This window comes from Heloderma suspectum, chromosome 3, assembly GCF_057233095.1.
Source record: "Heloderma suspectum isolate Gila_16-S chromosome 3, 16-S_ref, whole genome shotgun sequence".
Lineage (NCBI taxonomy): Eukaryota > Metazoa > Chordata > Lepidosauria > Squamata > Helodermatidae > Heloderma > Heloderma suspectum.
The window spans coordinates 63,703,738-63,721,414 of record NC_139460.1 but is presented as its reverse complement, the minus strand read 5'-3'; the positions used below and the strand labels follow the sequence as shown (position 1 = coordinate 63,721,414).

Genomic DNA, 17,677 nt, shown 5'->3' with positions numbered 1-17,677 from the left:
TCTCATGAAATAGTACCAGAGGACCCCACCCCTCTAGTTGAACGCCAGGACACTCTCCAAGATCGTCTATATTCCCTAGAGGAAAGATTGGAGGTCCTACAGAGAGAGGCAAAAGGGGGACCTAACTACAACCTGCGAAAGGACCCCCAACCACCGGTGAAGTTCACCTTCCCCATCAGAGAAGTCCCCGACCCTACCGCCCAACATCCTCAAGGGACGATGTTTGTTTATGTCCCATTCACAACATCTGATTTGTATAATTGGAAACAATTTAACCCCTCCTTTGAAGAGGATCCCGGGCCACTCCTGTCTCTGATGGAGAATGTGAGGCTTACTCACAACCCCACATGGGACGATACACAAATGCTATTGAACACCTGTTTTCTCAGCCAAAAGCCAACCATCCTTGCGGGGGCACGAGCCAAGTATAGGGAGGAAAATCCCCAAGCAACTGAGGAGGAGACGGTGGAGGTTCTGCCCACAGGGCGACCCAATTGGGGGGTGGCCACAGCAGCACATAGACGCTTACATGCTGACTATTTTCGACTCATTTTAGCAGGCATGAAGCAAGCCGCGAGAAGGGCCCCCAATTTGCAAAAAGTCCTGACTCTAAAGCAAGACAAAAACGAACCTCCTGCTGTGTTCCTCCAAAGGCTGAGGGAAGCCTTCACTAAATATACTGACATTGACTTGAATGATCCAAATAATTTAAGGATCCTCACGACTCAGTTCATGGGAAATAGCTGCCAGGACATCAGAAAGAAGTTGCAAAAAGTTGAAGGAGGGTTGGCAGATGACTTAGGAGTTTTAGTTGAAGTAGCTCAAAAGGTTTATGAGAGGCGAGAAGAAGAAGAAGGAAAAGAAAAAGACAAGAGGCAGGCCAAGCTCCTTGCTGAGGTTCTTAAACCTGACAAGGAGGGAGCTAGAAAGGGGAGGAAAGGGGGAAGGAAAGGATCTCCCCTGGGGAAAGATCAATGTGCCTTTTGTAAGAAAATGGGGCACTGGAAGCGTGACTGTGAGGCTTTGAAGCAGAAAGAGAGAGGGGAAAATACGGGAGAAGCGCAGAGAGTTCTGTATGAACAGGAAAGAGATTAGGACAGACCGGGGCCCGGCCCCCTCTTAGCCGTCTCTGAGGCAAGACGGGACCCCATGGTCAAAATAAAGGTTGGGGGCCGCTCCTACAAAGCCCTTGTGGACACAGGGGCCGCCCTGTCCGTCCTCCCCCTCAGTGAGCCCCCAACGGGAGGTGGGGGGTTCACCACCATAATGGGGGTCGAGGGAAGGGCAACCCAAGTGCCCCTCTCTCATCCCCTGTTCACCAAGGTTGGGAAAACACACCTAGAACATGCATTTGTCTGTACCCCCTCCTGTCCGGTGGCATTGCTAGGGAGGGACTTATTGACTAAACTCCAAATTGAGATTGCTTTTACTCCTGACGGAAGGATGGAGATACGGCTCCCTAAACAGCAGAGTAGTAACTACCAAATGGCCCTTTTGAAGGTTGCAGAAGAATCCACCCCAGAGGCCACCGAGGACTGGAGCTTAATAGAAAACAGAGTCAACCCTCTAGCTTGGGCTGGGATTGGAGGGGCCTCTCGTGCCAAGTCGGCAGCACCATACAACATTCCCCTCAAGGAGGGAGCAAGGCCTGTTCATGTGAAACAGTATCCCCTTTCCCGCCAAGGAAAGGAGGGCCTACAACCAGTAATAACAAAGCTCCGAGAAGAAGGCCGGCTCATTGAGATAATGTCCCCCTATAACACGCCCATCATCGCTGTGCCAAAAAGGGGGGGGGGCAAGGGCTTTCGCTTAGTGCAAGACCTCCGGCTCATTAATCAGCAGATCGAGGCCTCCCATCCTGTGGTCCCCAACCCACACACCCTCCTTGTAGGAATTCCGGAAGAGCACGCCTGGTTCACTGTCATAGACCTAAAAGACGCCTTTTTCAGCATCCCCCTCCACCCTGATTCAAGGCCTTTGTTCGCCTTTGAATGGGAAAGCCCGGGGGGGGGTCAAAAGTTCAATTAGCATGGACAGTCATCCCTCAGGGGCTGAATCTCTCACCGGTGGTCTTTGGCCAGCAGCTCCAAAAGGATCTCGAACCCTGGGTCCAGCAGCACTCAGAGGTGCATCTCCTGCAGTACTGTGATGACCTCCTGATTTCAGCCAAGGCCAAGAATGCGTGCCTGAGTGGGACGGTTTCCCTCCTCAACTATCTAGCGGGGGGGGGGGGTATAAAGTGTCAAAAGAAAAAGTACAGTTGGCCCAACCAACTGTAAAATTCCTAGGCTACCACATAACTAAAGGGACTCGGAGCCTAGGGCAAGAAAGAGTTGAAGTCATCCGTGACACTCCTGTCCCTAAGTCCCCCCGCGAATTGAGGGCCTACCTGGGGTTGACCGGATTCTGCCGACTATGGATAGCAAACTATGGGGAGACAGCGCGGCCGCTGTATAAGGCGCTGCAGAAAGATAGACTGGATAAATGGAAATGGACTAAGGAAATGAATAAGTCTTTTCTCAGTCTTAAAGCTGCTCTTGTGTCACCACCTGCTCTAGCCATACCAAATCCCAGCCGGCCATTTAGACTTTATGTGCATGAAAATAAGGGCATAGCTTCGGGAGTGCTTTGCCAGCGAAAAGGGCCCTCTTGGAGACCAGTGGGATATTACTCCAAGGTCCTAGATGTCGTAGCGCGAGGATGGCCAAGTTGCCTGAGGGCAGTAGCGGCAACGGCTCTGGTTTGCGCTGAAGCGGAGAAAATGACAATGGGAGGACCCATTGAAGTTTGGGTGCCGCATGGAGTGCCACAAATTTTGGGATCAGGAGGAGGAAGCAAATTTCTCAACCCAGCCCAGCATTCCCGATATGAAATAGGTTTACTAACAAACGAAAACCTCACTTTTAAGGCTTGCTCCAGCTTTAATATCGCCACACTACTGCCAACATTACTGGGCACAAACGGATCAGGACTCCCAGATCATGACTGCCTTGAAGTATTAGACCTAGACACCAAAGGCCGACCGGACCTTGAGGATGAACCAATAGAGGGAGCCAGAGATCTGTTTGTAGATGGATCTAGCTATATGCTGGATGGAAGGCACTACACAGGCGCGGCTGTCGTTACTCTAGAGGAGAGTGTGCGTGAGGAAAGGCTGCCTCCTCATTTCTCCGCCCAATCCGCTGAACTGGTAGCCCTGACAAGAGCCCTGCAAGCCAGCAAGGGAAAGCGAGTAAATATTTATACTGATAGCAAAAATGCCTTCGCCGTTGTGCATGCTCATGGGCAACTGTGGAAAGAGAGGGGATTCCTTACAGCAAACGGATCTCCAGTGGCTAATGGCGGCCTAATAGTGGATCTTCTGGATGCCCTCCAGCTACCCTCACAAGTAGCTGTTGTCCACGTCCGAGCCCATGGGAAAGAAAAAGAGGAAAAATGGAGACAGGGAAACCAGAAGGCAGATGAGGCCACAAAAAGAGCAGCCAGAGAGGGAATCCAAGGAACATTCCTCATTCTACCCAAAAGAAAAGAGCACCCCACATACTCCCCTGCTGAGTTACGGATGGCACAAGAACATGGAATAAGTCCCTGCGATGACGGATGGATCCAGATGACAGATGGAAGACTGCTTCTTCCACAGACCCTGCAGAGGGTTGTTCTAGAGCAAGTTCACCATTCTCTTGGACACCCTGGAGCATCAGCCATGATCGACTATTGCAAGAGGCTGTTTGTCTCCCCTGGCTTAACTGTATGCGCCCACCGATTAGTCACAACCTGTGAAGTCTGCCAGAAAACCAACCCTCCCAGGGCACCCCCTCCTCCAAAAGGAGGGCGACCATGGGCCTACATCCTTTCCAGAGGGCGCAGATTGATTTTGCTGAGATGCCACCATGTAGGGGTTACAGGTATTTGCTTGTAATAGTATGTCAAATGACAGGGTGGGTAGAGGCGTTTCCATGTAGGAACTGCCAAGCTACAACTGTTGTTGCTAAATTGTTACAGGAGGTGGTGCCCCGGTTCTCCCTGCCCGAAGTTATAGAGTCCGATCAGGGCTCACATTTCACCTCAGTTATTACACGGGGGCTGGCACAAGTTCTGGGAGTAGAGTGGCATTTACATTGCCCCTGGAGGCCCCAGGCAAGTGGACAGGTTGAAAGAATCAATCGGAGCCTCAAGGAGACTTTAACCAAACTCCAACGAGGGGTGAAGCTCACTTGGGTTGAGGCTCTGCCAATAGCTTTAACGAAGCTTCGAAGGATGCCAAGAAAGGACATAAAATTGTCCCCCTTTGAACTGATGTTTGGGTTCCCGCCTCGGGTACACTGCGGAAGGAGGGAGGAAGTCAAGTGGGAGGTGGGTGATCAGATGCTAAGGGATCAGTTGACTTCTCTACAGTCTGTTCTTTCACAGCTACGAGCTTATTCCGTTCCGTTTCAGAGGCTGCCGTTAGATGCACCTATCCATCTCTTCCAGACGGGAGACAAGGTGTTGCTGAAAAAGTGGAATAAAGAAGCTTTAAAGGAAGGGTGGGAGGGGCCTTATTTGGTGGGACCAACCAGCCACTCGTGTGTAAAGCTTGTGGGTTCTAGTAAATGTACACATTGCAGCCGGATAAAGCCATTTAAGCGACCCTCGCTTCCTTCTGTTACTTGGAAAGAACAGGAGGACACAGGCAACGGTCCTTTGCTCCCTGGCACCCCTCTGGACGCTGCCAAGGACACAGGCGAAGAAGCCATCCAGGAGCCACAATCGCCTGTAATATACAAGTCACAACATCTGGGAAAAGCTCAGGTTAGAATTACAAAAAACTTGTAATATGAAGCAAGTATTGTGGGTGGTGTTGGTAATGTTGGTTAAAGAAATATTAACGTGGATGGTGATACCTCAAGGACTTGGGCTTGACAGCTTTAAGATAAAACCCCGAAATGTCACACCAACACCCCTCAGACCACTTCTGGTACAGATCCCTGAGAAAGAGAGGCGTCCCTGGAGAACCAGGTTAGGGATCCCAATAACAGAGGAAACTGATAATGTGTGGTTAGAGTGGATAAAGTATACAGCCAAGTCTTTAAATAAGTCTGACTGTTTTGTTTGTGCCACAGGGAGATCTGTAGCAAAGGTGCTGCCCTTTCCACTGGGATGGGACACTCCTTCCCTCCTCACCTGCGTGATCCGTTTGTTCCAACACCCTGATGCATGGGGAGAGGAGGAATGCCAAACCGTCAATAAATTATACCCCCCACTCAAATCAAAGGATCGTGTCAGACCTTCCACAGTCTTCCTGCAAAGAAGAAACCATACCGGATGCATACACCGAAACCTTGCAGACACAGAGGGGCGTATAGGGAACCTGACGAGTAAAGTAAGATGTGTTAATTCTACCCGCTTTAGGAATAATTCCCTTTCAATCCCACGAGCTGATCTCTGGTGGTATTGTGGTGGCCTAGAGTTGTATGAGGTATTGCCCTCCAATTGGTCCAGAGCTTGTGGGTTAGTTCAGTTGGCAGTCCCCTTTTCAATTGCATACCATCCAGCAGAGAAGACTGGCCAACCCTGGCAGAAACGATCAGTAATCCCTTTTGATGATCAAATATATATTGACTCCATAGGAGTACCAAGGGGAGTGCCAGATGAGTTCAAAGGAAGAAATCAAATTTCTGCAGGATTTGAATCTACCCTGTTTTGGTGGGTGACCATTAACAAAAATGTAGATTGGATCAATTACGTTTATTATAATCAGCAGAGGTTTATAAACTATACTCGAGATGCTGTAAAAGGATTGGCTGAGCAGCTAGATGCCACCAGCCAAATGGCTTGGGAAAATCGGCGTGTTCTTGATATGATGTTAGCAGAAAAAGGAGGGGTTTGTGTCATGCTAGGTGGACGGTGTTGCACCTTCATCCCTAACAACACTGCCCCAGATGGCACGGTAACAAGGGCTTTGCAGGGTCTCACCGCCTTGTCTGAAGAATTAGCCGAGAATTCAGGGATTAACAACCCCGTGACTGACTGGTTGGAGAGATGGTTTGGAAAATGGAAACACCTAGCAGCCTCAATCCTTATTTCGCTTGTAGTGATGATAGGAGTTTTAGTGTTATTTGGTTGTTGCATTATCCCCTGCGCTAGAGGCTTATCCCAGCGGTTAATTGAAACCGCTCTGTCAAAACAGATGCTCTTGCTTTATTGTGCTGATAAAGAAACTCCGTTTTAAATGCTTTAAGACGTGAATAAAGACTTAAAGGAGGGAATTGTTAGAAAAAAAGGAGACTCCATAACCATTGGCGTCTCAAGTTACGTAAGAGCCCGAGTGGCGGGAAAATATAGGCGGAGCAAAAAGGGAATCATACTGACGCACTCATGACTAACGGCTTGGTAAGCTGATAGTGACTGTTTATTGGATATTAACTTAGTGAGCCGATGTACTAACTGTTTCATTGGTTACTGGTAAGAACAATAGAAGCGATATGATATAAAGGGCTTTTGCACACGTGTCTCGGGGTCCAGACTGCTCTGCACCCGTTTTGCAAAACGTTCAATAAAATAGTGTTGGATCCACTGCTGCCTGCCTGGCATTCTTTTCTTCTAAACCGAAAGCAAGGACTTTTTATCTAACAAAGCCAACTCCCTCACCTTTGAGGCACATAGCGGGGATCAGCTCTAGTGAAGTCCTCTAGGGTTTTTTTTTCCAGAAAGCTCAAGCAGCTGGAGAGGCTGCAAGGACAGACTGGATACAAATGGTAAAAGAAAGAGTGCACACACCACCCCCACCACTCCTCAGCGACCTCCTTACAGTAAGGTAGGGCACAATCCTATGAAGATAGCTGGCAGCCGCCAAACACACAGGCTGCTGAGTATCCAATGCAGGGCAGCTGGAACGCGGAGGCGATTCTGTCCAGCCACCCTGCATTTCTGCTAGACAGGTGATTTCGCCTATCTAATGGCGGTGCTTCGGAGGGAAGGAGGCTGGGGTGGCCATAGAATTCCTCATATGGCCGATGCCCCAGTCTCCTCCCCTCCCTGCCCCTCAAAACACCCCCTTTTCCCATCTTCACACTCCCTTTCCGAGCACAGAAACATAGCCAGAACCATGCTGGCTACAAGGGAGAGGGAGGGGCAGGGAGCATGGTTTCTGGGCTCCAAGGTCAGAGCCCAGAAACTATGGCCCCGCAGATGCTGTCTAGGAGGCATAGGATTGTTCTCATAAGCACGAAAGTGCTGCACATTGACAAATTCCTCTGAAATTCTCACCCCTACCCCTCAACAAATGGCTGAAAATAAATAAATAAATAAATAAATAAATAAATAAATAATAAGGCAGAGTGCTACTTAAAATATGTTACCTCATTACATATGTTGAGTTCAAGGTACCAGTCCCGATCCATCTTTTCATTTTTATTTGTTAAAATATTATTTATTATTTATAGCATTTAAATACCACTCCACATCTAAACAAATTCTAGAGTTGTGAACAATAAAAGATAAAAGATAAAAGAAATAAAACACCATATTAAAAATTGTTATTTTTAAAAACAGAGTACCAATAAAAACTAGGGCTGTTGGTATGAAGCCCGAATAACGAGGTGAAGCGGGCTGATTCGGAGGTGCCTTGTCATGATATGAAGCAGATAAGACCAGCACTGAGGTGCCCTGAAGCAACGCGGCTCCCCCACGAAGCACCTCATCCACCTCATATATTCCGAGCTCTTCTTATGCCTTCTGAGCAGCCTAGACAGGCTGCCTCCATCAACTTCTGAAAGATCACATGGAGGGGCAGGAGGAGGAGGAGGAGGGAGGAGGAAGGCAAGAGGACACAGAGCCACCAAATGTATCAGTTTGAGACAGATGCGCCACCGAGAGAGGCAGGAGAAGGGGAGAGGGAGCAGGAGGGAGTGAGCTTTGCTGTGAGTCAGCCTCTGTTTGCTCATTGTGAGAGAGGTGGTGTTATTGGAGAGGAGAGCACTGTCTGAACATTATTTGGCTAGAGCAATGGTCTCCAAAGTGGGGTGCATGCACCCCGGGGGCAGGGAAGACAATCCATTGGGGTGCACGAGCCGCCTGATAATTGAGCAGCCTCCCGCTGCCCTGACAAGCTGCCATTGGGTGCAGTGATGGTGGTGGCAGCAGCGGCAGCAGCAGCAGGATGGGACTGGAGATGAGAGGGAAGCTCCATGTCATTCCTCTCTCCGCTCCAGTCCTAGTCACTAGGAGCAACTGCCCCAGTCTCTGCTAGGCATGGCAGAGGAAGCCTTAACCCTCCCCACTCTCCTTTGGCAGAATGAAGCCGCGAAGAAAGTGCATGCTATGGGGACTGGGTACAACAAGTACCCATAAAATCAAAAAGGGATCCTCGTGACCTCATATGATTTTTAAAGGGGAGACCCACAAAAGCACAATCCAATCACAGAGCACATCTGCCTCCGTGGGCTGAACCAGAAAAAGCATGGATCCGCCACACATGGGCGCAGCCTAGGCACAAAAACATGGATCCTATTGATTTCATATGATTTCTGCAGAGCAAATCCCCCAAACCACCAACCTATCACAGAGCTCATCTGCCTCCACAGACTGAACCAGAAAAATCATGGATCTGCCACTCATGGGCACAGCCACGGCACAAAAATAGGGGGAAATGGCTCCCCCTGTTCCCAGGAACAAGAGGGCTGCTAGCATGTGTCCAGAGGGCCTAGGAGCTGGCGATGGCACCAGCGGCAGCCCACCCTCATTGGCAGGCGTTGGCATCCAACTGGGCGCCCACCCCTCCTTCCAAGGGGGAGAGTGCAGTTGGAGGGCGACTTCTGCCCTCGTGCCTGTTGGCAGTTGGCGGGCTGTGATGGGCAGCGTATGAGCGCCTTCCCTGGCAGCTCCAACAGAGGCTTCTTCGGTGGCACCAGTGGCAGTGGCAGCTCCCCAGCAACCCCCACCCATGCAACAAGGGCCCAGGTAAGGATCTGGGGGCTGGGCGGAGTGTTGGGGGGGGGGGAGAGCAGGATTTGGATGTCCAAATCCCGCTTCAGCTTCATAGGCCAAGGCTAGGGATGGTGGGGAATTCCGCCACAGACTCTAATGAGGCCAGATTCTAAAGAATCCCCCCCCCAGAGTCCGTGGCGGAACAGATCACTCCCCTCCCCCTCCCCATGGGATCTGTCTGGGTCAGATCCCTTTCCCCTTCGAACCTGCAGAGCCAGCTGCCAGCTCCGCAGGGCTGGAGAAAGTCGATACGTCCGGTTGCCATTGCCATGCCGTATCTCAGTGTAAGTCAGTCCTCTGGACGCAAATGGCTTAGTGGGCACCATTTGCGGCTGTAAAGCTGCTCCATTAGCCTAAATGCAGCCATTTACGGCTGCATTTAGGCTAATCAACCAGCTTTACGGACACAAATGGCGCCTACTACGCCATTTGCATCCAGGGGACTGACTTACACAGAGATACAGCACGGAAATGGCTGCCGGCCTTATTGACTTTCTCCAGCCCTGCGGAGCTGGTGGCAGGCACTGCAGGGCTTCGAAGCGGAGCTGGCCTGGACGGATTCCAGGGAGGAGGAAAGGATTCCCCCCCCCCCCGCGGACCCCTGGCAGACTGGAGGTAAGGGATTTCATACATCCCTAGCCAAGGCAGGTCGGGGCACCCCCAAATCAGCCCAAGCCAAATCAGACTCACCTTGGAAACCCTGAAATGGCTTCCGAGTCAGATCAGGGGGGTCCATGCACAGCCCTAATAAAAACCACGGCTGGTCAGTCAAGGAAGACTTCCTGGAATAAAGTTGTTTTCAGGAAGCACCTGACACACAGTGTTGACCCCAAGAAGCAGGGAGTTCCATAGAAAAGGGGCCACCACACTGAAGGCTCTTCTCCATGTGGACTCCAATCGGGCCATAGGTCCATGTGGAACCACCAGGAGCATGCCTTCTGATGACCTCAGTGACTGGGCAGGCTGATAGGGGGGAAGGTGGTATCTCAGTTATGCTCAGGTATACCAATCAGATATAGTGCAAACCCTTAACAAAAATGATTAGAAATAAAATATAAAGCAATGAGGTATAAGGAAAATATTGCTATACTTTGGGAAAGAAGGTGGCCATACTATCATAAAGAGAGCCAAAGACTGTGCTTAGGACTGGCTATGCACTGAGCAAGAGTAGTAATGGATATGATAACAGCCAAAGTCAGTGCCTTACTTTGAAACTGTTGATAAGTTTTTCAGTTATTGTCACTCAGCTGATCTGCATGTTACTCAGTGAAACTACACGTTACACTAATCGCGTACTGTGTAGCTAAGGCTTGTTGGGTCTTTTACTTCAGTGTGAGTGTGTGTGGTCCCAAGTTCTTTTTCTTTCTTTTTTTAACATTTCATTGTGAATTTTTCACAAAACAAAACAAACTGAAAACATTACAAAACCTAAAAAGGAAAAAAGGTGAAATAAAAAATACCAACAACATATTCAAAATCCTCAGTTTCTAACATTACAATATTCGAGGGAAAAAAGGGAAGAAAAAAAGAAAAAAGTTTACACATCAACTTCAGTGAAAGCAGACCAAATATCCGCATATAAGTCCATTTGCAAGTTACGCCTATATAACACTCTTTCATTTGTTGCTAGTGTTGTTAAATCTTCAGTCCATTGCGTTATAGGTGGTGAGCTTTTATCTTTCCAATATTGTAGTAACAGTCTTTTAGCAACCAAAAGGGTGCAAAAAATCCATTTGCACTGACCATGTGTTATGTTCCAAGAAGCAGGTAAGTAATTTAAGAGAACATTTACATCAGTAAATATTAAGGAGATTTCCAATACAAAATTTATCCGTACAATGACTTCCTCCCAAAAGGAGGCGTCCATTGGGCATTTCCAAAACATATGAATAAAAGAAGCATTGGCTGCATTACACCTCCAACAATTAGCCAAATTTGACAAGCCTTTTCTAAAAAGACATTGTGGCGTCCAATAGACCCGAAACAAAAGCTTTTGCCGAATAAGGCGTAACCGAAGATCCATTGAAATGTCCAACACAAACCTCAAAACAGCAGTCCATTGATTAAGCAAAATAGGATGTTCCAATTCCCTTTTCCATTCCTGCTGTAAACCACTTCTGTCATATTTATTCATTGATAATAAATGTTTATAAAAATGAATCGTAGATCGATACATCTGATCAGCTTCAATAAGTATTTCCAATAGTGAAGGAGACTCTGAGGCAGTAAAAGCAACAGGACCGAATCTAGATACCAACAAATGTTCCAATTGCAAATACTGCCATTCCACTGAAGCCGGCAGATCAAATTGGTCTCGCAAAATTGAAAATACCAAAAACTCATCTTCACCTCCCACTAACTGATCTAAAGTAAAGATCATCTTATCTGTCCAGGTCCGCCATAAAAACATTTTCTTGCCAATTCTTAAATCTGGATTTCCCCATAAAGTCAATTTGTCATGGGAAAATGGATCAAACTGTAATTGATGTGACATTATACGCCAGATTTCCCTAACTGCCAAAATTGTGGGAGGAGCTCTGTCTACCTTAATATGCTGAGAACCTAATGCCATCCATTTAAAGAGAGGCTCCAGACAAGAAGATTCCAATACTGACCATGGAGGAAAATCTAATTTGAGTGGGAAAGACCAAAATTTAGTATAAATAAATAAGCCCGATGGTACATAGCTAGATCTGTAAAACCGAACCCGCCCTCATTAATTAGAAGTTGCATCCTTTTTAAAGATATTCTTGGTGGAGAGGAACCCCAAAAGAATTTATGAAACAAAACATTGCGTTTTTGGAAATATTTGCCAGGTGTAAGTATAGGGATCCATCGTATAACATAAATAATTCGAGGTATGGTATTCGTCTTAAGTGTATTGACCTTACCCCATAAACTCAACTTTAAAGATGCCCATCGATCTATATCTCGTGAAATATCATTAATCAACTTGTTTAAATTTAAACTAATCATTTGAGATATATTTCTAGGAATAATTATTCCCAAATAAGTAATAAACTCTGGGCACCGTCGAAATTGCCAATTGGCTAATACACTAGAGTATACCCTATCTCCAATTGGCATTATTTCCGACTTTGACCAATTAATTGTAGTGTGTGGCCCCAATTTTGATCAGAACCACTATGCTCCAGGAGAGGGGTAATCCTCCCCCCCCCCCATTTTCCTCCTGAATTTCCCCATCCATGGGAGTGGGAGGGTCAACCCTCCTTTCCTGGAGTGTGATGGTCCCAATTCAAATGGCTTATTTTATCATTTTAACTTCAGAATATATTGTCCTTTTCTACAGCAAAATGATTATTATTATTCCTAAGTGTGTTTAGCTTCAGGGCAGCATATACTACAATTTATTCCTGTAGACCATAAGACCATTAAGTCTATGCTCTAAAATTACCGAGCTGCACCACTGGCTATAGATCTGGGAATAAGGCAAGAAAGTAGGAAATTCCTACGGATACATTGTGAGAATACATGGACAAAGAGAGAAAGTAGCTCCCTTGTTCCACTGATGACATCTGGCAGCAACTTGCTAGGGTTCTCCCTCATTGCTCTAATGCTGTCCAGGTGTATTCTTCAAGGCTATCTACACTTACACTTTACTCAGTTTCCATAGAGTTTCCACTGCCCTCAGTTCACATGACACTTCCCCTATGTCGTTTTGGTGCCCATGTTATCAGTGGGTATTTAACCGGTTTCATCACCCAAACAAAGCGTAACATAATCCCAGATTCCCAGCAATGTGTTCCACCTTCCCACTTTGGTGACCATATATCGGCGTGGGTTACTCGTATCCAGGTCCTTATATGGGAGAGTTTGTAGTTCCCCACTGGCCAGTCACAGCTCTCAACACGTGAGTGACTGCTGTCAAGGACTCTCCACTAGGGATATTGTTAAATCCCTTCCTTCTCCATAGGGATATTAGGATTGTATTTAATCCAGTCTGGGTTTTCAGGTTTCCCTTTCCATTGGCAAATCCCTGGGGTCCAGGTTTGCCTGTGCCTGCCTCTTTTCAAGGAGGGAGGGAAATTTCATTGAAAGCAAATTGCCTTTAAGGTTTCTTTCTGATTTGGCAGCAATAGAGAATGCCTTTCCCACCCAAGCATGAATGCCTTATCTAAAGCAATTCCTTAAAAAAAACTGTTAAAAATGACCCTGCCAAGCTCTGCATGATGAGTGTATTCAGGGAGGGGGAAAAGGCACTTTAAATACCACCACCACCACCCGTCCATGAAACTGGTGAGCAAAAGGGAGAAGAAGCAGGCAAGGGTTAAGGATGACAACCCTCCTCTCATAAATAAAAACTACACTGAAGTCAATGGGAGGGGGAGGTTCCAAGTAAATGCATTGAAGGGGATGCGGGATCTTAAGACTGCTACTCCAAGCAGACGCACAGTGTCCCCCTATGCAAGCCTACTTGGAAGCAAGCCCCATTGAATTCCATGGCACTTAGTTGCAGGAATGTAAACGGCTCAGGTATATTTATGAAGCCACACATTTCATGATCTACAAGTCAAGTTCAGCCAAACTCCCTCTTTTAATGTTGATTGGCATCCTGTTGCAGTTAGAACTGATACTGGATTCTAAACACTCTGAGGACCGGAGCAGTAAAGCACAAAGTTTGCTGAGAAAGGCAAGACCTCCCTGTGCCCTTACCAAAAAATAAAAAGGTAGCCATACAGCCAATGTATTTACTCATAAGTAAGCATTGCAATGGGATCTCAGAGAAGCATTGGGGATAGTTAACTAATTTACAGCTCAAGTCTGTGCATGTCTACTCAAAAGTAAGTCCTACTGATTTCAGTGACAATTACTTTCAGGTAAATGTGTACAAGATTGAAGGCAGGAATGCTATCAATGGGCACTTTCCCTCTGTGGAGGAAACCTTTCCCTACAGGCAATCTCTCAGGAAACTCTCTGCAATACTCATGAGAGGGAGTCCTTTTATGGAATTCCAGGAAGTTCACCAACACAGATGACATTACAGCAGACACGATTTAGACTGAAAAAAAGAACACCCATACTGCTCACTATATTACCAGTAAGCATAGTACTGCACACACGCACCCATATTAAATTTATAAGGAAGTCACTGCTTCCATAAATAACATTTTAAAGGCTGAGGAAATCACAGAGCAATCCAGATTTGAGTCTGTTTAGGATTTCTCCAGCATCCCTAGTTATTTCTGGAGATATAGCCTGGCCAGTCCCTTGCTCTTCCTTGAACCTCCCTCTTTTACCATATTAAACTTTCCCCTGTTGGAAGTGTGGGGCGAGGTAACGCTTTCCAGGAAGTATGAGAACGTGGAAACTGAGTGGGTGTGAATTAGGACGTTATAATCCGATTGTTTTGAAAGTGATCTTCTGCTGCCTTCACTGCGCTTGCATGCAAGGTGTAGATTCCCCCTTCCTCTGATACACCTGGAACATTGCATGGCAGCGAGAGGGGCAGGTACCTTGAATGAAGCAGTTTCAAAACTGGAAAACTGACAGGCTCTTCCTGTCTCAGAAGTTCTCACGGTATGGCAAAGGGGCTGCTTGGAAGGTGGCAGACCAGACATAATGTTTCAGAGCAAGAGGTGGCAAAGAAAGATAAAATCCAGGTTAGAAGAAGAGGAAACCAATGTCAGAGTCAGAGATCACTATCTATGTTGTACTTGATGTCTCTCAGGACAAGAATGGGCTATGGCTGTTGTAGTTTGAATGTATGTATGTTACTGCTTGGGTATTGTCAGGGTGGACACTGAGCCCATAGAATCCCAGAGTAGTTCTGATTCTGAGGAAGAGCAGTCGTTCCTGGGAGAGGAGCACGCTCCTCTTTCCCAGGGCCCGGAGCTGACAGAGATTCCTCCCACCAGCATTCCTAGATTAGAAAGCAGTCCAGGGAGTGATCAAGCGCGGGAAGCAGTCTTGGTGGACGCGCGACGCAGACGCAGAGAGCGGCGCCAGATGGAGGGCGTGGAAAGGAGGCGTAGTGCCTGGTTGGCGATCAAACAACGGCTGCGCCCAGAGGATCCAAGGGAAAAGGGGAGGCACTCTCCCTAGTCCTTAAGTTTAGGGGTCTTCCAGTAATTCCCTTTCAAACGGGGACCAACTGTTCCAACTTAGGGCATAGGTACTGTGCTGCTCAGATCTAGTTGCTACCTGTAGAGTTGTTAAGTTGTAAAAGAAGAATAAAGCTTTGAAAAGAATCCCTTTGTCTGTGTCTGGACTTGGCTACTGGATGAGACTGAGAGAGCCCTCCAAGGAGCCCTTGACAGGTATCTCCTTCAGCCATTGGATATACACAGATGTTCAGCACTGGGATTTTGTACCAATCATATCGCAAGGATGGAGTGTTTATAACTGCCTATCAGGTTTGCCAATATAGACAATGGGACGGTGTGCGACACTTCCATATTTATGGTCTTTCTTTCATGTGTCGTGGTGGTTTCTGGTGAGGACGGGGTCTGGGCTGAGGAGGGCCACCCTGTGGCTGCAGTTCAGCATGAGGTGGCAGTGCCCGTTGTCGCTGGTTTGGCTGGTTTGGGACACCATGAGCTGGAGGCTGGGGAAGTTGGCGATATTTCACCCCTTCATCCATCTTCCGGGCCTGTAATTCTCTCTCCTGAGCTGCAATACAGAGAAAAACTCTGAGCCATTAGCGATTGACCTCACAGTATTAAAGAGCCATAATACAGCACCAGGACTGGTGGTGAACTTCAAAAAACAGGAAGGAGTAGTTTTCAGTGCTTATCATAATAATATGTAGCATTTAAGAATGATCACCGCTTTGGTATATGAGTACCCAATCTGTCTTTTAACTAGGGATGGGCGGATTCCCTACCTGCTGGTCCGGGTGAGAATCCACCCACGGGGGGAGGCAATCCGTTCCTCCCCCCAGAATCCTCAGGAGCTGGCTCCGCTCCGCAATGATCCCGCAGAGCCAGCTGCCAGCTCTGCATTGCTGGCTAGCCTATCGCGTGAGAAAACAGGGATGCAAATGGCGTCGCGGACACCATTTGCGACCATAAAGCTGTTAGATTAACCTAAATGCAGCTGTAAATGGCTGCATTTAGGTTAATCTAACAGCTTTACGGCTGCAAATGGTGTCCACTACGCCATTTGCATCCGGAGTTAGCCCTCACTCAGTCAGCCAGCGATACGGCACGGCAATGGCGGCTGGCTCCGCAGGATCACCACGCGGAGGATCCAGCTCCTGAAGATTCTGGAAGGAGGCGGAGGTAAGTGCTCTGTTCCATCATGGACTCCAGTTTGTGGTATCTTTAGTTAAGATACATTAAAGGTATCTTTAGTTAAAATTAGGGATGGCGGAGAATTCCGCCACGGACTCATTGGGGTCTGTGGCGGAATTCTCCGCCATCCCTACTTTTAACTAAAGATACCTTTAATGTGGCATTGTGAAGCCATGGGACTCTAAAAGAAGAGTTGCACAGACCATTTTGCATATATCATTGATAACAGGCCCACAAACTGAAGTTCACTGTTTACCAAAATGTGTGTTATGGTGGCCCAGATGTAGAACTGGCACAGGGCTGAGTAGGAGATAGGCAAAGGTGGAGTTGCACAGGATATTGTTGTCAAGCACTCAAACCCAGTATTGTGTCAGAACTTGACTGGGATGGAAAGGCTCCATTTTACCCTCAGAATAAAAGAGCATAAAAGCACCCTGCCCTTTCAGAGTTTCAAAGCCACGTATCCTTTCAAGGTCTGTGTCATGATCTGAGTATCACCTGAGTCTTTTCTCTCCCTAAATCTCCAGCCCTCCCTCCCTCATATCACTTGCTAAAATAAGAGTGCAGAACCTCTTTCAGACTGAGGGCTGAATTCCATTTCTGAGAAGCTCTCAGGGGCTGCATTCCAGTGGTGGGCGGGGCCGAAGGCAAAAAGGAGAGGGACAAAAATACCAGTATATTTAGCTTTAAGCTCATACTGCCAGTAACTCAGGAGAGGCATTTCAATCTTTTTAGAATGGGAGGAAATGTGCAAAAGACAGGAGACCACCAAATGACCGGCAGTTGGGGAAAAGAAGGTGGAGCCAAGATAAGGGGGCATGGCCATCTGGGGAACCCTGGAGGGCCAGATGTGGCCCTCAGGCCCTTGGTTGTGCACTCCTGTGCTAAAAAGTTAAACTTGTCCCAGGATCCTGCCATGGAAGGATCCATTTAGTGCACCATCACTGCCTCATCTGTGGACCTTTATATGGGGCAGCAGGGGGACTTTGTTGCCATCTTCTACTTTTAACGCTCCCATATTTCCCCACCACTTCTTCCTTCGTTTCTGTTACTGCAGAAAATCCGTTAAGGAGAAGAAGATGGAATAGCTGTTGATTGGTAGCACTAGGACTTCTCCGTCTGGAAGCACCCCAGGAATGCTTTCAGTCATATGCTAGTTTAAAACTTCCTGCCCCCTCCCACCAGATCCAGAGGGGCAAGCAGACACAGAGCCATCTCCCCCACCCCCCAACTAGCACCTTTAAAACATTTTGAGTTCCAGATCCAATTCCCAATCAGGGAAGTGGGAATATTGCTTTTGTATTTATTTTAATTTTTGAACCTAGAAACCAGGGCCCAATCTATATGGAAATAGAATGAGAAGCGCTTTCTGGTTATATATGGATTTTCATGAAATTGCTTTGGTCCATCAGCAGCACATGAAGCAAGAAAAGCAGCATATACACTACCTAAAAACC

General features: G+C 47.4%; 1 protein-coding gene across 1 annotated transcript in view; it reads right to left on the bottom strand.

The window, feature by feature from the left end:
• Nucleotides 1-9,445: 9,445 nt before the first annotated feature.
• Nucleotides 9,446-17,677, bottom strand: part of CD2 (CD2 molecule) — a 29,314-nt gene continuing 21,082 nt past the window's right edge. The window contains exon 5 of the mRNA XM_084843458.1: nucleotides 9,446-15,597. Within this exon, the coding sequence (XP_084699584.1) occupies nucleotides 15,386-15,597 (212 nt within the window). The 3' untranslated portion in view covers nucleotides 9,446-15,385. The remainder of the gene's footprint in view (nucleotides 15,598-17,677) is intronic.